At 41.0% G+C, this 19,230-nt stretch overlaps 1 protein-coding gene across 32 annotated transcripts in view; it reads left to right on the top strand.

Annotated features, from left to right (window-relative positions):
- The window catches only part of LOC110502310 (suppressor of tumorigenicity 7 protein homolog), a 104,471-nt gene that overhangs the window by 43,927 nt on the left and 41,314 nt on the right, over positions 1–19,230 (top strand). For 11 of the 32 annotated variants that reach the window (XR_016489322.1, XR_016489324.1, XR_016489323.1 and 8 more), the window contains exon 1: positions 13,136–13,352. The exons of 14 other annotated variants lie outside the window; for them this stretch is intronic. Coding sequence is in view for 8 of the 18 variants with exons in the window: in XM_036958750.2 (XP_036814645.1) it covers positions 13,259–13,352 (94 nt within the window). In the remaining 10 variants the exon portion in view is untranslated. Of the gene's footprint in view, positions 1–10,755; positions 10,892–13,133; positions 13,353–19,230 lie in introns of those variants that run through there. 7 more of the 32 variants (XR_016489313.1, XM_090212209.1, XM_090212188.1 and 4 more) reach the window with 3 other exon arrangements.

Genomic DNA, 19,230 nt, shown 5'->3' with positions numbered 1-19,230 from the left:
TCTTCTACTTGGCTGATTTACTGTTTGTAATGATTTGTCTGCTGGGCTATGTTCTCACATACCTTAGCGTCCCACATACCCTAGAGAGGTTAAGTGTCCAAAGAAGGGCCAGAAGTATACAGAATGATGTCGAAAGCCTTGGCCAGGTCGATGAAGACGGCTGCACAGTACTGTCTTTTATCAATGGTGGTTATGATATTGTTTAGGACCTTGTGTGGCTGAGGTGTACCCATGACCAGCTCGGAAACCAAATTTCATAGTGGAGAAGGTATGGTGGGATTCAAAATGGTCGGTGATCTATTTGTTAACTTTGCTTTCGAAGACTTTAGAAAGGCATGGCAGGATAGATATGGGTCTGTAGCAGTTTTGGTCTAGATTGTCTCCCCCTTTTGAAGAGGGGGATGACCGCGGTAGCTTTCCAATCTTTGATCTCAGACGATACGAAAGAGGTTGAACAGGCTAGTAATAGGTGTTGCAACAATTTTGGCGGATAATTTTAGGGAGAGAAGGTCCAGATTGTCTAGCCCAGCTGATTTGTAGGGGTCCAGAGCCATTGGCCTGGGTATGGGTAGCCAGGTGGAAAGCATGGCAACCCGTAGAAAATGCTTATTGAAATTCTCGATTATTGTAGATTTATCGGTGGTGACAATGTTTCCTAGCCTCAGTGCAGTGGGCAGCTGGGAGGAGATGCTCTTATTCTCAATGGACTTTAGTGTCCCAAAAAGCAAAGGCTAGCTTTTTCAAATTGACTGTGTATATTGGTTCCTAACGTCCCTGAAAAGTTGCATATCGCAGGGGCTATTCGATGCTAATGCAGTACGCCACAGGATGTTTTTGTGCTGGTCAACGGCAGTTAAGTCTATAGTGAACCAAGGGCTATATCTGTTCTTAGTTCTAAATTTTTTGAATGGGGCATGCTTATTTAAGATGGTGAGGAAAGCACTTTTCAAAGAATAACCAGGCATCCTCTACTGACGGGATGAGGTCAATATCCTTCCAGGATACCTGGGCCAGGTTGATTTAGAAAGGCCCGTTCGCTGAAGTGTTTTAGGGAGTGTTTGGTAGTGATGAGGGGTGGTCGTTTGACCGTGGACCCATTATGGACGCAGGCAATGAGGCAGTGATCGCTGAGATCCTGGTTGAAGACAGCAGAGGTGTATTTAGAGGGCAAGTTGGTCAGGATGATATCTATGAGGGTGCCCGTGTTTACAGATTTAGGGTTTGTACCTGGTAGGTTCCTTGATCATTTGTGTGAAATTGAGGGCATCTAGCTTAGATTGTAGGACGGCGGGGGTGTTAACCTCTCGCTTGCGTCCCACCTCGACAACAGCCAGTGAAATTGCAGGGCACCAAATTCAAAACAACAGAAATCCCATAATCCTAAGCCAGGATTCAGACACGGCTAGGACGTCAGGGTTAGCTAAAGTGTGCTAAAGCAATGAATAAAACAAACTTAGGGAGGAGGCTTCTGATGTTAACATGCATGAAACCAAGGCCTTTACGGTTCCCCAGGGGCTCTCAACAAATAAGAGCGCCTGGGGAATAGGTGTGGTACTGGGGGCTACAGGGCCTGGGTTAACCTCTACATCACCAGAGGAACAGAGGAGGAGTAGGATAAGTATACGGCTAAAGGCTATAAGAACTGGTCGTCTAGTGCGTTGGGAATAGAGAATAAAATGAGCAGAATTCTGGGCGTGGTAGAATAGATTCAGGGCATAATGTACAGACAAGGGTATGGTAAGATGTGTGTATAGTGGAGGTAAACCTAGGCGTTGAATGACGATGAGAGAGATTGCATCTCTGGAGGCACCAGTTAAGCCAGGTGAGGTCTCTGCATGTGTGGGGGGTGGGACAAAAGAGCTCTCTAAGGCATGTTGTGTGGGACCGGGGGCTCTTCAGTTAAATAAAACAAAGTACTAACTGAGACAGCAGTAGACAAGGCATATTGACATTAGAGAGAGGCATAAAGCAATCACGGGTGTTGATCGGGAGAGCTAAGACAACAATGGGTAAATGGCGATGAATGGGCAGAGAGGGTTATTTAGGTAAGCACAGGACCTGAGTTCAAGGCTGGGGCCGACAGATAAACAAAAAGAGGTACCACGTTACTGATTAGTCCACCAGGCATCAGCTGTGTAGCCGAGTGATCATAAGGTCCAATGAGCAGCAATAGGTGTGTCAGGGAGCCGTTCGGTAGTCAGTACTACGCTAGGCGAGCGGGAGACAATGGCGTTCAGAAAGCTAGCGGGCCAGGGCAAGCGGATGGGTCTTTGGCGACATCGCAACGGAAAAGCCTTTGCATATTTGCACAGTACAATATACTCCCATTATAAGATTTTGATGCTCATATGTAGGCCTAGCCTATACAATGTACCTGGCTGGAGTGCACAGTGAGATGACCACATATGAACAATACTTATTAAACTGAGAATATAATACGCCTATCACTGACAACATACAGTTGAATTCGGAAGTTTTCATACACTTAGGTTGGAGTCATTGAAACTTGTTTTTCAACCACTCCACAAATGTCTTGCTAACAAGTTTTGGCAAGTCGGTCAGGACATCTACTTTGTGCATGACACAAGTCATTTTTCAAACAATTGTTTACAGACAGATTATTTCACTTATAATTCACTGTATCACAATTCCAGTGGGTCAGAAGTTTACATACACTAAGTTGACTGTGTCTTTAAACAGCTTGGAAAATTCCTGAAAATGTCATGGCTTTAGAAGCTTCTGATAGGTTAATTGACATCATTTGAGTCAATTGGAGGTGTACTTGTGGATGTATTTCAAGGCCTACCTTCAAACTCAGTGCCTCTTTGCTTGACATCATGGGAAAATCAAAAGAAATCAGCCAAGACTTCAGAAAAAACAATTGTAGACTTCCACAAGGTACCACGCCTGACGGTACCACGTTCATCTGTACAAGCAATAGTACGCAAGTATAAACACCATGGGACCACGCAGCCGTCATACTGCTCAGGAAGGAGACGTGTTCTGTCTCTTAGAGATGAACGTACTTTGGTGTGAAAAGTGCAAATCAATCCCAAAACAACAGCAAAGGACCTTGTGAAGATGCTGGAGGAAACCGGTACAAAAGTATCTATATCCACAGTAAAACGAGTCCTATATCGACATAACCTGAAAGGCCGCTCAGCAAGGAAGAAGCCACTGCTCCAAACCCGCCATAAAAAAGCCAGACTATGGTTTGCAACTGCACATGGGAGACAAAGATCATACTTTTTGGAGAAATGTCCTCTGGTCTGATGAAACAAAAATACAGCTGTTTGGCATAATGACTATCGTTATGTTTGGAGGAAAAAGGGGGAGGCTTGCAAGCCGAAGAACACCATCCCAACCGTGAAGCACGAGGGTGGCAGCATCATGTTGTGGGGGTGCTTTGCTGCAGGAGGGACTGGTGCACTTCACAAAATAGATGGCATCATGAGGGAGGAAGATTATGTGGATATATTGAAGCAACATCTCAAGACATCAGTCAGGAAGTTAAAGCTTGGTCGCAAATGAGTCTTCCAAATGGACAATGGACCCCAAGCATACTTCCAAAGTTGTGGCAAAATGGCTTGAGGACATCAAAGTCAATGTATTTGAGTGGCCTTCACAAAGCCCTGACCTCAATCCCATAGAAAATGTGTGCACAAAACTGAAAAAGCGTGCGCGAGCAAGGAGGCCAGGACAAAATTGATTTGATTTGATTTGAAATTCACCCAATTTATTGTGGGAAGCTTGTGGAAGACTTCCCAAAACGTTTGACCCAAGTTAAACAATTTAAAGGCAACACTACCAAATACTAATTGAGTTTATGTAAACTTCTGACCCACTGGGAATGTGAAGAAAGGAATAAAAGCTGAAATAAATAATTCTCTCTACTATTATTCTGACATTTCACATTCTTAAAATAAAGTGGTGATCCTAACTGACTTAAGACAGGGAATTTTTACTAGGATTAAATGTCAGGAATTGTGAAAAACTGAGTTTAAATATATTTGTCTAAGGTGTTTGTAAATTTACGACCTTCAACTGTATGAACAATGCTTATTCAACTGAGAATATAATACTGACAATATGAACGATACTTATTCAACTGAGAATATAATACGCCTATCACTGACAATATGAACGATACTTATTCAACTGAGAATATAATACGCGTATCAGTGCTAACAATAAGTTTGCTTTGAACCTTTTGAGGGCCATAGGAAGCAATCGCAATCTCCTAGCACTGTAGTGTGTCAATCTCTTCTAGCAGTGTAGTGTGTCAATCTCTTCTAGCAGTGTAGTGTGTCAATCTCCTCTAGCAGTGTCAATCTCTTCTAGCAGTGTAGTGTGTCAATCTCTTCTAGCAGTGTAGTGTGTCAATCTCTTCTAGCAGTGTAGTGTGTCAATCTCCTCTAGCAGTGTCAATCTCCTCTAGCAGTGTAGTGTGTCAATCTCCTCTAGCAGTGTAGTGTGTCAATCTCCTCTAGCAGTGTAGTGTGTCAATCTCCTCTAGCAGTGTAGTGTGTCAATCTCCTCTAGCAGTGTAGTGTGTCAATCTCTCCTAGCAGTGTAGTGTGTCAATCTCTCCTAGCAGTGTAGTGTGTCAGTCTCTTCTTGCAGTGTAGTGTGTCAATCTCCTCTAGCAGTGTAGTGTGTCAATCTCCTCTAGCAGTGTAGTGTGTCAATTCTCTTTTAGCAGTGTAGTGTGTCAAATCTCTTCTCGCAGTGTAGTGTGTCAATCTCTTCTCGCAGTGTAGTGTGTCAATCTCTTCTCGCAGTGTAGTGTGTCAATCTCCTCTAGCAGTGTAGTGTCAATCTCTTCTCACAGTGTAGTATGTCAAATCTATTTTAGCAGTGTAGTGTGTAAATCTGTTCTAGCAGTGTAGTGTGTCAATCTCTTCTAGCAGTGTAGTGTGTCAATCTCTTCTAGCAGTGTAGTGTGTCAATCTCCTCTAGCAGTGTCAATCTCCTCTAGCAGTGTCAATATCCTCTAGCAGTGTAGTGTGTCAATCTCTTCTAGCAGTGTAGTGTGTCAATCTCTTCTAGCAGTGTAGTGTGTCAATCTCCTCTAGCAGTGTAGTGTGTCAATCTCTTCTCGCAGTGTAGTGTGTCAATCTCTTCTCGCAGTGTAGTGTCAATCTCTTCTCACAGTGTAGTATGTCAAATCTCTTTTAGCAGTGTAGTGTGTCAATCTGTTCTAGCAGTGTAGTGTGTCAATCTGTTCTAGCAGTGTAGTGTGTCAATCTGTTCTAGCAGTGTAGTGTGTCAATCTGTTCTAGCAGTGTAGTGTGTCAAATCTCTTCTCGCAGTGTAGTGTGTCAATCTCTTCTCGCAGTGTAGTGTGTCAAATCTCTTTTAGCAGTGTAGTGTGCCAATCTGTTCTAGCAGTGTAGTGTGTCAATCTCCTCTAGCAGTGTAGTGTGTCAATCTCTTCTAGCAGTGTAGTGTGTCAATCTCCTCTAGCAGTGTAGTGTGTCAATCTCTTCTAGCAGTGTCAATCTCCTCTAGCAGTGTAGTGTGTCAAATATCTTCTAGCAGTGTAGTGTGTCAATCTTTTCTCGCAGTGTAGTGTGTCAATCTCTTCTAGCAGTATCAATCTCTTCTAGCAGTGTAGTGTGTCAATCTCCTCTAGCAGTGTAGTGTGTCAAATCTCTTCTAGCAGTGTAGTGTGTCAATCTCCTCTAGCAGTGTAGTGTGTCAATCTCTTCTAGCAGTATCAATCTCTTCTAGCAGTGTAGTGTGTCAATCTCCTCTAGCAGTGTCAATATCCTCTAGCAGTGTAGTGTGTCAATCTCCTCTAGCAGTGTAGTGTGTCAATCTCCTCTAGCAGTGTAGTGTGTCAATCTCTTCTAGCAGTGTAGTGTATCAATCTCCTCTAGCAGTGTAGTGTGTCAATCTCTTCTAGCAGTGTAGTGTGTCAATCTCTTCTAGCAGTGTAGTGTGTCAATCTCCTCTAGCAGTGTAGTGTGTCAATCTCTTCTCGCAGTGTAGTGTGTCAATCTCTTCTCGCAGTGTAGTGTGTCAATCTCTTCTCGCAGTGTAGTGTGTCAATCTCCTCTAGCAGTGTAGTGTCAATCTCTTCTCACAGTGTAGTATGTTAAATCTCTTTTAGCAGTGTAGTGTGTCAATCTGTTCTAGCAGTGTAGTGTGTCAATCTCTTCTAGCAGTGTAGTGTGTCAATCTCCTCTAGCAGTGTAGTGTGTCAAATATCTTCTCACAGTGTAGTGTGTCAATCTCTTCTAGCAGTGTAGTGTGTCAATCTCCTCTAGCAGTGTAGTGTGTCAATCTTTTCTCGCAGTGTAGTGTGTCAATCTCTTCTAGCATTGTAGTGTGTCAATCTCCTCTAGCAGTGTAGTGTGTCAATCTCTTCTAGCAGTGTCAATCTCTTCTAGCAGTGTAGTGTGTCAATCTCCTCTAGCAGTGTCAATCTCCTCTAGCAGTGTCAATATCCTCTAGCAGTGTAGTGTGTCAATCTCCTCTAGCAGTGTAGTGTGTCAATCTCCTCTAGCAGTGTAGTGTGTCAATCTCCTCTAGCAGTGTAGTGTGTCAATCTCCTCTAGCAGTGTAGTGTATCAATCTCCTCTAGCAGTGTAGTGTGTCAATCTCTTCTAGCAGTGTAGTGTGTCAATCGCTTCTAGCAGTGTAGTGTGTCAATCTCCTCTAGCAGTGTAGTGTGTCAATCTCCTCTAGCAGTGTCAATCTCCTCTAGCAGTGTCAATATCCTCTAGCAGTGTAGTGTGTCAATCTCCTCTAGCAGTGTAGTGTGTCAATCTCTTCTAGCAGTGTAGTGTATCAATCTCCTCTAGCAGTGTAGTGTGTCAATCTCCTCTAGCAGTGTAGTGTGTCAATCTCCTCTAGCAGTGTAGTGTGTCAATCTCTTCTAGCAGTGTAGTGTGTCAATCTCTTCTCGCAGTGTAGTGTGTCAATCTCCTCTAGCAGTGTAGTGTGTCAATCTCCTCTAGCAGTGTAGTGTGTCAATCTCCTCTAGCAGTGTAGTGTGTCAATCTCCTCTAGCAGTGTCAATCTCCTCTAGCAGTGTCAATATCCTCTAGCAGTGTAGTGTGTCAATCTCCTCTAGCAGTGTAGTGTGTCAATCTCTTCTAGCAGTGTAGTGTATCAATCTCCTCTAGCAGTGTAGTGTGTCAATCTCCTCTAGCAGTGTAGTGTGTCAATCTCCTCTAGCAGTGTAGTGTGTCAATCTCTTCTAGCAGTGTAGTGTGTCAATCTCTTCTCGCAGTGTAGTGTGTCAATCTCCTCTAGCAGTGTAGTGTGTCAATCTCCTCTAGCAGTGTAGTGTGTCAATCTCCTCTAGCAGTGTAGTGTGTCAATCTCCTCTAGCAGTGTAGTGTCTTTTCCATTCTTCTGTTGACATGTTTCACATTTAGCCTGTAGATGCTTCACTTACCAATAAGAAGTGCAAGTCAGTACTGAAGTGGGGGACTTCCACCACTTGTGGACATTTGATGACGCCTGTTGTCCAAACAGCTGTAGCCCACGCATGGGTCTATTCTATGTCTTTGAGCCTCGGCAGTGTAGCTTTAGGTAGGTATTTACAGCATCAAATCAAATGTTTGTCACAAACACATTGTTAGCAGATGTTAGTGCGAGTGTAGCGAAATGCTTGTGCTTCTAGTTCCGACAGTGCAGTAATATCTAACAAGTAATCTAACAATTCCCTATCAACTACCTAATACACACAAATCTAAAGGGGTGAATGAGAATATGTACATCTAAGTATATGGATGAGCGATGGCCGAGCGGTATAGCCAAGTTGCAATAGATGGTTTAAAATACAGTATGTACATATGATATGAGTAATGTAAGATATGTAAACCTTTATTAAAGTGGTATTGTATAAAGTGTCTAGTGATCCATTTATTAAAGTGGCCAGTGATTGGGTCTCAGTATAGGCAGCACCCTCTCTAAGTTAGTGATTGTTGTTTAGCAGTCTGATGGCCTTGAGATAGAAGCTGTTTTTCATTCTTTCGGTCCCAGCTTTGATGCACCTGCACTGACCTAGCGGGGTGAACAGGCAGTGGCTCGGGTGGTTGATGTCCTTGATTATCTTTTTGGCCTTCCTGTGACATCGGGTGGTGTAGGTGTCCTGGAGGGCAGGTAGATTGCCCCTGATGATGCGTTGTGCAGACCTCACTACCTTCTGGAGAGCCTTGCGGTTGAGGGCAGGCTGTGATACAGCCGACAGAATGCTCTCGGTTGTGCAGCTGTAAAAGTTTCTCAGGGTTTTGGGTGACAGGCCAAATTTCTTCAGCCTCCTGAGGTTGAAGAGGTGCTATTGCGCCTTCACCACACTGTATGTATGGGTGGACCGTTTCAGTTTGTCTGTGATGTGTACGCCAAGGAACTTAACTTTCCACCTTCTCCACTGCTGTCCCTTCGATGTGGATAGGGGGGTGCTCCCTCTGCTGTTTCCTGAAGTCCACGATCAGCTCTTTTTGTTTTGGAAGTTTGATAACGGCGTATATAACTTTGACGGCAACCAGCTGTCACTTTCTGTTACCGTGGTTACCCGGCCTGCCCTATGAGCAGTAGAAACGGATGGCTCAGGGTCGGGTTTCTGTGGTATCTGCCCACTACTGCTATTTTTGTTTTAGTGAGAAGCTTAGTTGGTAACTAGAACCTGAGGGAAGTAAAAATATAAATTTAAAAAAGGCTTTTATTTTATATTAAGGTGTTTGTTATTTATTCACAAATGGCCTTGATGGTTTTTCATGGGACTGCTAAGATTTTAAAAAACAAAAAACATTTTTAACCTTTATTTAACTAGGCAAATCAGTTAAGATCAAATTCTTATTTTCAATGACGGCCTAGGAACAGTGGGTTTAACTGCCTGTTCAGATAGAGCTTTGTTGGACGGTGTTTACTGTTGTAATAAACAATCCAGATCAAGTTTACCTGTCACTGACCAGTGTCTTTTCAATAACCTTTTACAGTAAAGCACGTTGCTGCTTAATTGAGGCACACTTTGATAATGTTTGCACTCACACCGGTACAATTTCTAATGATCCAAAGCCAGTTTGCCAGAACAGGTGGATTTACCAGTTGCGCTCTTATTCAGTGGAAATGACTTCTCCAGTAAGCTCTGGTCCCTCAAGCTCCAGTAAGCTCTGGTTCCTCAGGCTTCAGTAAGCTCTGGTCCCTCAGGCTCCAGTAAGCTCTGGTCCCTCAGGCTTCAGTAAGCTCTGGTCCCTCAGGCTTCAGTAAGCTCTGGTCCCTCAGGCTCCAGTAAGCTCTGGTCCCTCAGGCTTCAGTAAGCTCTGGTCCCTCAGACTTCAGTAAGCTCTGGTCCCTCAGGCTCCAGTAAGCTCTGGTCCCTCAGGCTTCAGTAAGCTCTGGTCCCTCATGCTTCAGTAAGCTCTGGTCCCTCAGGCTTCAGTAAGCTCTGGTCCCTCAGGCTTCAGTAAGCTCTGGTCCCTCAGGCTTCAGTAAGCTCTGGTCCCTCAGGCTTCAGTAAGCTCTGGTCCCTCAGGCTCCAGTAAGCTCTGGTCCCTCAGGCTTCAGTAAGCTCTGGTCCCTCAGGCTTCAGTAAGCTCTGGTCCCTCAGGCTTCAGTAAGCTCTGGTCCCTCAGGCTTCAGTAAGCTCTGGTCCATCAGGCTCCAGTAAGCTCTGGTCCATCAGGCTCCAGTAAGCTCTGGTCCCTCAGGCTTCAGTAAGCTCTGGTCCCTCAGGCTTCAGTAAGCTCTGGTCCCTCAGGCTTCAGCTGATGGTGTGATTCTATCAAAGCCACCCTCAGAGCTATAGCAGTTCCCCTTATCCTCAGGAGCCTCAGTCAGTAAGTCAGTCTGACTAAGTGTGGCCTCCATGATATGTGGATGAAGTATGGAATGAGAACCACTGTTTGAAGAGTCAAACAACTTGAGCCCTCTTCATGTTGACTGCTAGGTTGGTGATAGTGAGCGAGCTTTCAAGGACACTGATGTATTAGATGTTCCGCTTTGTGTTTTGAAATGCAAATGCATTCAACTCATTGATGTTGTTCAAGCATCTCTCTTCAAGGCATGTTGATTTTGTTGAGAAGAAGTCGAGACAAGCTCAGAGCAGAGAACCCTTATTGTAGTTGGTTCAGAGGGATCTTCTTTACAAAAGCATAACATTCCTTGTCATGTTCCTTCACAACTCTACCACTGTATGATGTAGACCAATCACATCAGACATTTAATTACATTGGGCTCTCTGGCAGTTGTCAGGTTCTTATTAGGCTCTATTGGAAGAAAGGCAACAGAAAAATATTACAGAGCAGGTGCTGGATTTGTTTATTCATTAAATAAATGAAGAGTGAAACCACACCCACTGCATTCTATTCCCCTACGTGGTTTATTGACAATGTTTCAACCACTCAGGTCTTTTATTAGGTCCGGAAAGACAACATCCCATCTCCGAGCTGGTTGAGACATGTCATTAATGGAGTAGACTATTTCAATTCACACTCTTTTTCTCTCTCTCTCTCTAGCTACGTCTTCTAACGTCTTCTAGTCTCGTGTAGGGTCGTTGAGAGGGGTTGTCATGGTTACCTTTTCATGCGAAGGTGAAAGAGCAGCCCACCCCCACATTAAAATGGGAGCTTTTGATTGGTTGAGCCGCTGGTTACAGACCCCCTCCTGATTCTACGGTGTCACTAGAGAGGGCAGACTAGTCATGCATTATGATTGGCCTGGCCAGCTGTCACTCAAAAGCAGCTGCCTATCACGTACACAGAAGCTGGACTGAGGGCATTGAGGGCCCCCCCCCCCCCCAAGCACATTGTGTGTGTGTGCTCTTAGACTGGGTTTTATTGCCTTGACTCACTGTGTGCTCTTTGTGTGTGGTTTGATTTTCCTGTGGTGGGTTTCTCTGGCTATCATCACAGCGGATGTCACAGAGAAATGGAAGGTGAGTTATAGTCTATACTAGAGTTTGTGTTGTAGCCTACGTAGTGTGCATCAGCTTCTCTTTACACAGCTTGAGTGGGGTGAGATGGTGAGCTCTATTCTGTTGAGTTATCTATTGGGCTAGGCTAGGTTAATGACATTTTTGATAGTGTAGTGTACAGTTGCTACATAGAGTGAAACTACTGTTCGTCTCTATTCCTGAACTCAACAGTTTGCTCGTGTGTGGGTGAGCCGAGGGGCTGTTCATATAAACATTAACCTGTACTGTGTGTTTGTTTACACGTGTGTGTTTGTTTTGTCTCTGTGCCCGTGTGTGTGTGTGTGTGTTCATACATTGAAGTTATCTGCTAGCTTGTGTGTACATAAGGATCCATAGAGCTAGTTTAGAATACCAGTGTCCCTGGCAGATAGGCCTGTCCTGTGTCCCCAATGGCACTATATTCCCTATATAATGCAGTGTTTTGGACCAAGGCCTGTAGGGAATAGAGACCTGTCTCTGTTCTTGGTCATCTTGGTCATTGTTGTTGCTTGGTTATTGTTGCTGAGAAACACCAGGCTACTCCATTGTCTTATCAATAAACCTGAATGTGTGTCAGTAGGTAAATGAAGAAGACGCAAAGGGCTCCCTATCTGGTATAAGGTTGAGCCATATTAAACATGTGGTGGGGATCTCAGTGACGGATCTCAATGCAGGGTTATATTCGTTAGGGAACACTAGCAAAACGTTTTGCAACAGACAACAAAAATGAGTGTTTATTAGCCAGGTAATCCCTCCCTGTTTCAATCGGTTTTATTCCATTTTTGTGCCTAATAAATACAACCACCAGCTTTTGGAAAGTAATTTTATCCAGACCATTTCATTTACATTGGGCCATAACCCTTCATCACCCATGCGAGTGTCTCACCTTCCCCTGGCTGCCATAACAGGTGAGATGATACCCAGCCCACTTCCTGTGTTCCCAAAAGGTCACATAGGTAGTTAAAACACAAAATGGGCCGTGCTGCGGCGGCCGCGGAGCATCCCTAAAAGCCATCCATACGAGCCGAGACAGATGTGGATGCTAATCGCCTCTGCAACCCCAAACATTTGGGCATTACTAGCCAAACCACAGTGACACAGAGGGGGACATTCTAAGCGGAGAATATAGCGAATGGACTCCACACAGAGCTCTAGTAGTTTCTGACTGTGTGTGATTTATCATTCTGAACAGAACAGTTTCTATTATCATTATCAGCAGTCACCTGGGTGTCCTTACTGAAGGGCACATACTGTATCTATTGGTCTGCAATGACATTTAGTTTTTTCCCTGCTAGAATCGCTGTCTTGATTATCAAGCCAGTTTACATTTTCTGTAGACATGGTATCACCGATGGTGGGTCAGCTGAGCCTTAATGAATTACCAATTTATGCTACCTCATATTTACACTGATGTTACAATGTTCTCAATCTCTTACAACAGTTAAACTAGTACGAGTGAAGCCCTTATAGTATTGATATTGCAGTGTCATAATGCAACTCAACAGAGCATCCAGGTTCAGGTTTATTTATCACACCTTTTCATTTCCTCTGTGCTATTATGATGTTTAAAGGTGCCAGACAGACATGACTCTGCATCCGGTTCTGCAACATTGACATTCTAGCAACGTAGAGTAAACACATTTTACATAGGCCTATACGCCACACTACAGGCCTCTCCCATAGTGTGGTCTATGTCAGGTCTGTGGGGCTGTGGTTCCTCCATAATGCCCCCCTCTCAGTAGGAGAGGAGACCCACTCCAGAAGGGTGAATAGGCATAGGGGCCCAGCTGCTACTGTGGTAGAGGATGGGCGTGTGTATCTGGTTGAGAGGAGGGCTGTCTGAGTGGGGTCTTTGTCCCAGCCGATCGCTCTATAACTGGCGTCTCCCTAAGAAGGAACACCCGGCTTCCTTCTGGAGCAGCATCCAATAGCATCCTGTTATCCCCACTATAACTGTACAAGTATTTCTCCTACAAATAGCCTAATGAGCCGCCGGCCCTAGTGCTGTTTGCACCCCCCACTCTGAAACTAGGCCGAATTGAAACCAACAGAAGGGAAATTGAACATTTAGGTGGTGTTAACATGATTGAATGTTAACAGGTTTTTCTGCCCAGGAGAAGGGCTTAAAACTGTTACAGCTACACCACACTACCAGGGATGCAGTTGAGCGGGGTTTGTCCTCCTTTACCACCACATCCTTGGATACTACATTACCCACAATCCCACATTGAGGCCGAACCTACGAACAGATAACAGCAGCCCTGTCCACCTCGTTATGAGATGATCTAGTTGTAGTGTTGTGGGTGTTCTGCATAGGGCTTTAGCTGAGAAGAGGATAGCTGCAGCTCAATGTGTAGACCCGGAGTGTGGACCCGGAGTGTGGACCCGGAGTGTAGACAAGTGGGTGTCAAAGGGAAAGTGATGGGCATGTGGAATGAAGTGGGTGAGTCAAGTGCTCTGCTATAGGTTAGCCATTTTGGATTGAGCTGTGTTTCGTTTTCTTATTTTATCTTCTGTTTCTTACCACGTAACCACCGTGAGCTTCCGTATTGACAGAGTTTGGACTTCTGTTTTTAAGATGGAGAAGTTAGTCGTATTTCACTGTTAGTTTTACCCAAATAATTGTACATTTTCAGTGTTAAAGTACTGATGACGGGTGTACTCTTGTTTCATGCGTCGTATGCGTGTGCTTACTGTGACTGTCACTCTGATACTATGCAGCTACTTCCCATGCCTTTGCCAGACAGCATTGCTTGTCAAGCGGGAACGAAGGGCACTGTGTCCCGGTGTTGTTGCCGTTCATGCCCTACCTTTTAACTAAAATGTATGTGCATGTATAATGGTGACATCTAGATTGTTACCAGTATTAGGATACACTTACCCTAACTATGTTTTTTAATGGTGACATCTAGATTGTTACCAGTATTAGGATACACTTACCCTAACTATGTTTTTTAATGGTGACATCTAGATTGTTACCAGTATTAGGATACACTTACCCTAACTATGTTTTTTAATGGTGACATCTAGATTGTTACCAGTATTAGGATACACTTACCCTAACTATGTTTTTTAATGGTGACATCTAGATTGTTACCAGTATTAGGATACACTTACCCTAACTATGTTTTTTAATGGTGACATCTAGATTGTTACCAGTATTAGGATACACTTACCCTAACTATGTTTTTTAATGGTGACATCTAGATTGTTACCAGTATTAGGATACACTTACCCTAACTATGTTTTTTAATGGTGACATCTAGATTGTTACCAGTATTAGGATACACTTACCCTAACTATGTTTTTTAATGGTGACATCTAGATTGTTACCAGTATTAGGATACACTTACCCTAACTATGTTTTTTAATGGTGACATCTAGATTGTTACCAGTATTAGGATACACTTACCCTAACTATGTTTTTTAATGGTGACATCTAGATTGTTACCAGTATTAGGATACACTTACCCTAACTATGTTTTTTAATGGTGACATCTAGATTGTTACCAGTATTAGGATACACTTACCCTAACTATGTTTTTTAATGGTGACATCTAGATTGTTACCAGTATTAGGATACACTTACCCTAACTATGTTTTTTAATGGTGACATCTAGATTGTTACCAGTATTAGGATACACTTACCCTAACTATGTTTTTTAATGGTGACATCTAGATTGTTACCAGTATTAGGATACACTTACCCTAACTATGTTTTTTAATGGTGACATCTAGATTGTTACCAGTATTAGGATACACTTACCCTAACTATGTTTTTTAATGGTGACATCTAGATTGTTACCAGTATTAGGATACACTTACCCTAACTATGTTTTTTAATGGTGACATCTAGATTGTTACCAGTATTAGGATACACTTACCCTAACTATGTTTTTTAATGGTGACATCTAGATTGTTACCAGTATTAGGATACACTTACCCTAACTATGTTTTTTAATGGTGACATCTAGATTGTTACCAGTATTAGGATACACTTACCCTAACTATGTTTTTTAATGGTGACATCTAGATTGTTACCAGTATTAGGATACACTTACCCTAACTATGTTTTTTAATGGTGACATCTAGATTGTTACCAGTATTAGGATACACTTACCCTAACTATGTTTTTTAATGGTGACATCTAGATTGTTACCAGTATTAGGATACACTTACCCTAACTATGTTTTTTAATGGTGACATCTAGATTGTTACCAGTATTAGGATACACTTACCCTAACTATGTTTTTTAATGGTGACATCTAGATTGTTACCAGTATTAGGATACACTTACCCTAACTATGTTTTTTAATGGTGACATCTAGATTGTTACCAGTATTAGGATACACTTACCCTAACTATGTTTTTTAATGGTGACATCTAGATTGTTACCAGTATTAGGATACACTTACCCTAACTATGTTTTTTAATGGTGACATCTAGATTGTTACCAGTATTAGGATACACTTACCCTAACTATGTTTTTTAATGGTGACATCTAGATTGTTACCAGTATTAGGATACACTTACCCTAACTATGTTTTTTAATGGTGACATCTAGATTGTTACCAGTATTAGGATACACTTACCCTAACTATGTTTTTTAATGGTGACATCTAGATTGTTACCAGTATTAGGATACACTTACCCTAACTATGTTTTTTAATGGTGACATCTAGATTGTTACCAGTATTAGGATACACTTACCCTAACTATGTTTTTTAATGGTGACATCTAGATTGTTACCAGTATTAGGATACACTTACCCTAACTATGTTTTTTAATGGTGACATCTAGATTGTTACCAGTATTAGGATACACTTACCCTAACTATGTTTTTTAATGGTGACATCTAGATTGTTACCAGTATTAGGATACACTTACCCTAACTATGTTTTTTAATGGTGACATCTAGATTGTTACCAGTATTAGGATACACTTACCCTAACTATGTTTTTTAATGGTGACATCTAGATTGTTACCAGTATTAGGATACACTTACCCTAACTATGTTTTGTAATGGTGACATCTAGATTGTTACCAGTATTAGGATACACTTACCCTAACTATGTTTTTTAATGGTGACATCTAGATTGTTACCAGTATTAGGATACACTTACCCTAACTATGTTTTTTAATGGTGACATCTAGATTGTTACCAGTATTAGGATACACTTACCCTAACTATGTTTTTTAATGGTGACATCTAGATTGTTACCAGTATTAGGATACACTTACCCTAACTATGTTTTTTAATGGTGACATCTAGATTGTTACCAGTATTAGGATACACTTACCCTAACTATGTTTTTTAATGGTGACATCTAGATTGTTACCAGTATTAGGATACACTTACCCTAACTATGTTTTTTAATGGTGACATCTAGATTGTTACCAGTATTAGGATACACTTACCCTAACTATGTTTTTTAATGGTGACATCTAGATTGTTACCAGTATTAGGATACACTTACCCTAACTATGTTTTTTAATGGTGACATCTAGATTGTTACCAGTATTAGGATACACTTACCCTAACTATGTTTTTTAATGGTGACATCTAGATTGTTACCAGTATTAGGATACACTTACCCTAACTATGTTTTTTAATGGTGACATCTAGATTGTTACCAGTATTAGGATACACTTACCCTAACTATGTTTTTTAATGGTGACATCTAGATTGTTACCAGTATTAGGATACACTTACCCTAACTATGTTTTTTAATGGTGACATCTAGATTGTTACCAGTATTAGGATACACTTACCCTAACTATGTTTTTTAATGGTGACATCTAGATTGTTACCAGTATTAGGATACACTTACCCTAACTATGTTTTTTAATGGTGACATCTAGATTGTTACCAGTATTAGGATACACTTACCCTAACTATGTTTTTTAATGGTGACATCTAGATTGTTACCAGTATTAGGATACACTTACCCTAACTATGTTTTTTAATGGTGACATCTAGATTGTTACCAGTATTAGGATACACTTACCCTAACTATGTTTTTTAATGGTGACATCTAGATTGTTACCAGTATTAGGATACACTTACCCTAACTATGTTTTTTAATGGTGACATCTAGATTGTTACCAGTATTAGGATACACTTACCCTAACTATGTTTTTTAATGGTGACATCTAGATTGTTACCAGTATTAGGATACACTTACCCTAACTATGTTTTTTAATGGTGACATCTAGATTGTTACCAGTATTAGGATACACTTACCCTAACTATGTTTTTTAATGGTGACATCTAGATTGTTACCAGTATTAGGATACACTTACCCTAACTATGTTTTTTAATGGTGACATCTAGATTGTTACCAGTATTAGGATACACTTACCCTAACTATGTTTTTTAATGGTGACATCTAGATTGTTACCAGTATTAGGATACACTTACCCTAACTATGTTTTTTAATGGTGACATCTAGATTGTTACCAGTATTAGGATACACTTACCCTAACTATGTTTTTTAATGGTGACATCTAGATTGTTACCAGTATTAGGATACACTTACCCTAACTATGTTTTTTAATGGTGACATCTAGATTGTTACCAGTATTAGGATACACTTACCCTAACTATGTTTTTTAATGGTGACATCTAGATTGTTACCAGTATTAGGATACACTTACCCTAACTATGTTTTTTAATGGTGACATCTAGATTGTTACCAGTATTAGGATACACTTACCCTAACTATGTTTTTTAATGGTGACATCTAGATTGTTACCAGTATTAGGATACACTTACCCTAACTATGTTTTTTAATGGTGACATCTAGATTGTTACCAGTATTAGGATACACTTACCCTAACTATGTTTTTTAATGGTGACATCTAGATTGTTACCAGTATTAGGATACACTTACCCTAACTATGTTTTTTAATGGTGACATCTAGATTGTTACCAGTATTAGGATACACTTACCCTAACTATGTTTTTTAATGGTGACATCTAGATTGTTACCAGTATTAGGATACACTTACCCTAACTATGTTTTTTAATGGTGACATCTAGATTGTTACCAGTATTAGGATACACTTACCCTAACTATGTTTTTTAATGGTGACATCTAGATTGTTACCAGTATTAGGATACACTTACCCTAACTATGTTTTTTAATGGTGACATCTAGATTGTTACCAGTATTAGGATACACTTACCCTAACTATGTTTTTTAATGGTGACATCTAGATTGTTACCAGTATTAGGATACACTTACCCTAACTATGTTTTTTAATGGTGACATCTAGATTGTTACCAGTATTAGGATACACTTACCCTAACTATGTTTTTTAATGGTGACATCTAGATTGTTACCAGTATTAGGATACACTTACCCTAACTATGTTTTTTAATGGTGACATCTAGATTGTTACCAGTATTAGGATACACTTACCCTAACTATGTTTTTTAATGGTGACATCTAGATTGTTACCAGTATTAGGATACACTTACCCTAACTATGTTTTTTAATGGTGACATCTAGATTGTTACCAGTATTAGGATACACTTACCCTAACTATGTTTTTTAATGGTGACATCTAGATTGTTACCAGTATTAGGATACACTTACCCTAACTATGTTTTTTAATGGTGACATCTAGATTGTTACCAGTATTAGGATACACTTACCCTAACTATGTTTTTTAATGGTGACATCTAGATTGTTACCAGTATTAGGATACACTTACCCTAACTATGTTTTTTAATGGTGACATCTAGATTGTTACCAGTATTAGGATACACTTACCCTAACTATGTTTTTTAATGGTGACATCTAGATTGTTACCAGTATTAGGATACACTTACCCTAACTATGTTTTTTAATGGTGACATCTAGATTGTTACCAGTATTAGGATACACTTACCCTAACTATGTTTTTTAATGGTGACATCTAGATTGTTACCAGTATTAGGATACACTTACCCTAACTATGTTTTTTAATGGTGACATCTAGATTGTTACCAGTATTAGGATACACTTACCCTAACTATGTTTTTTAATGGTGACATCTAGATTGTTACCAGTATTAGGATACACTTACCCTAACTATGTTTTTTAATGGTGACATCTAGATTGTTACCAGTATTAGGATACACTTACCCTAACTATGTTTTTTAATGGTGACATCTAGATTGTTACCAGTATTAGGATACACTTACCCTAACTATGTTTTTTAATGGTGACATCTAGATTGTTACCAGTATTAGGATACACTTACCCTAACTATGTTTTTTAATGGTGACATCTAGATTGTTACCAGTATTAGGATACACTTACCCTAACTATGTT

The sequence above is a fragment of the Oncorhynchus mykiss genome, chromosome 2 (assembly GCF_057628025.1).
Source record: "Oncorhynchus mykiss isolate SJ-2025 chromosome 2, ASM5762802v1, whole genome shotgun sequence".
Taxonomy (NCBI): domain Eukaryota; kingdom Metazoa; phylum Chordata; class Actinopteri; order Salmoniformes; family Salmonidae; genus Oncorhynchus; species Oncorhynchus mykiss.
This window is presented reverse-complemented; position numbering and strand designations above follow the sequence as displayed.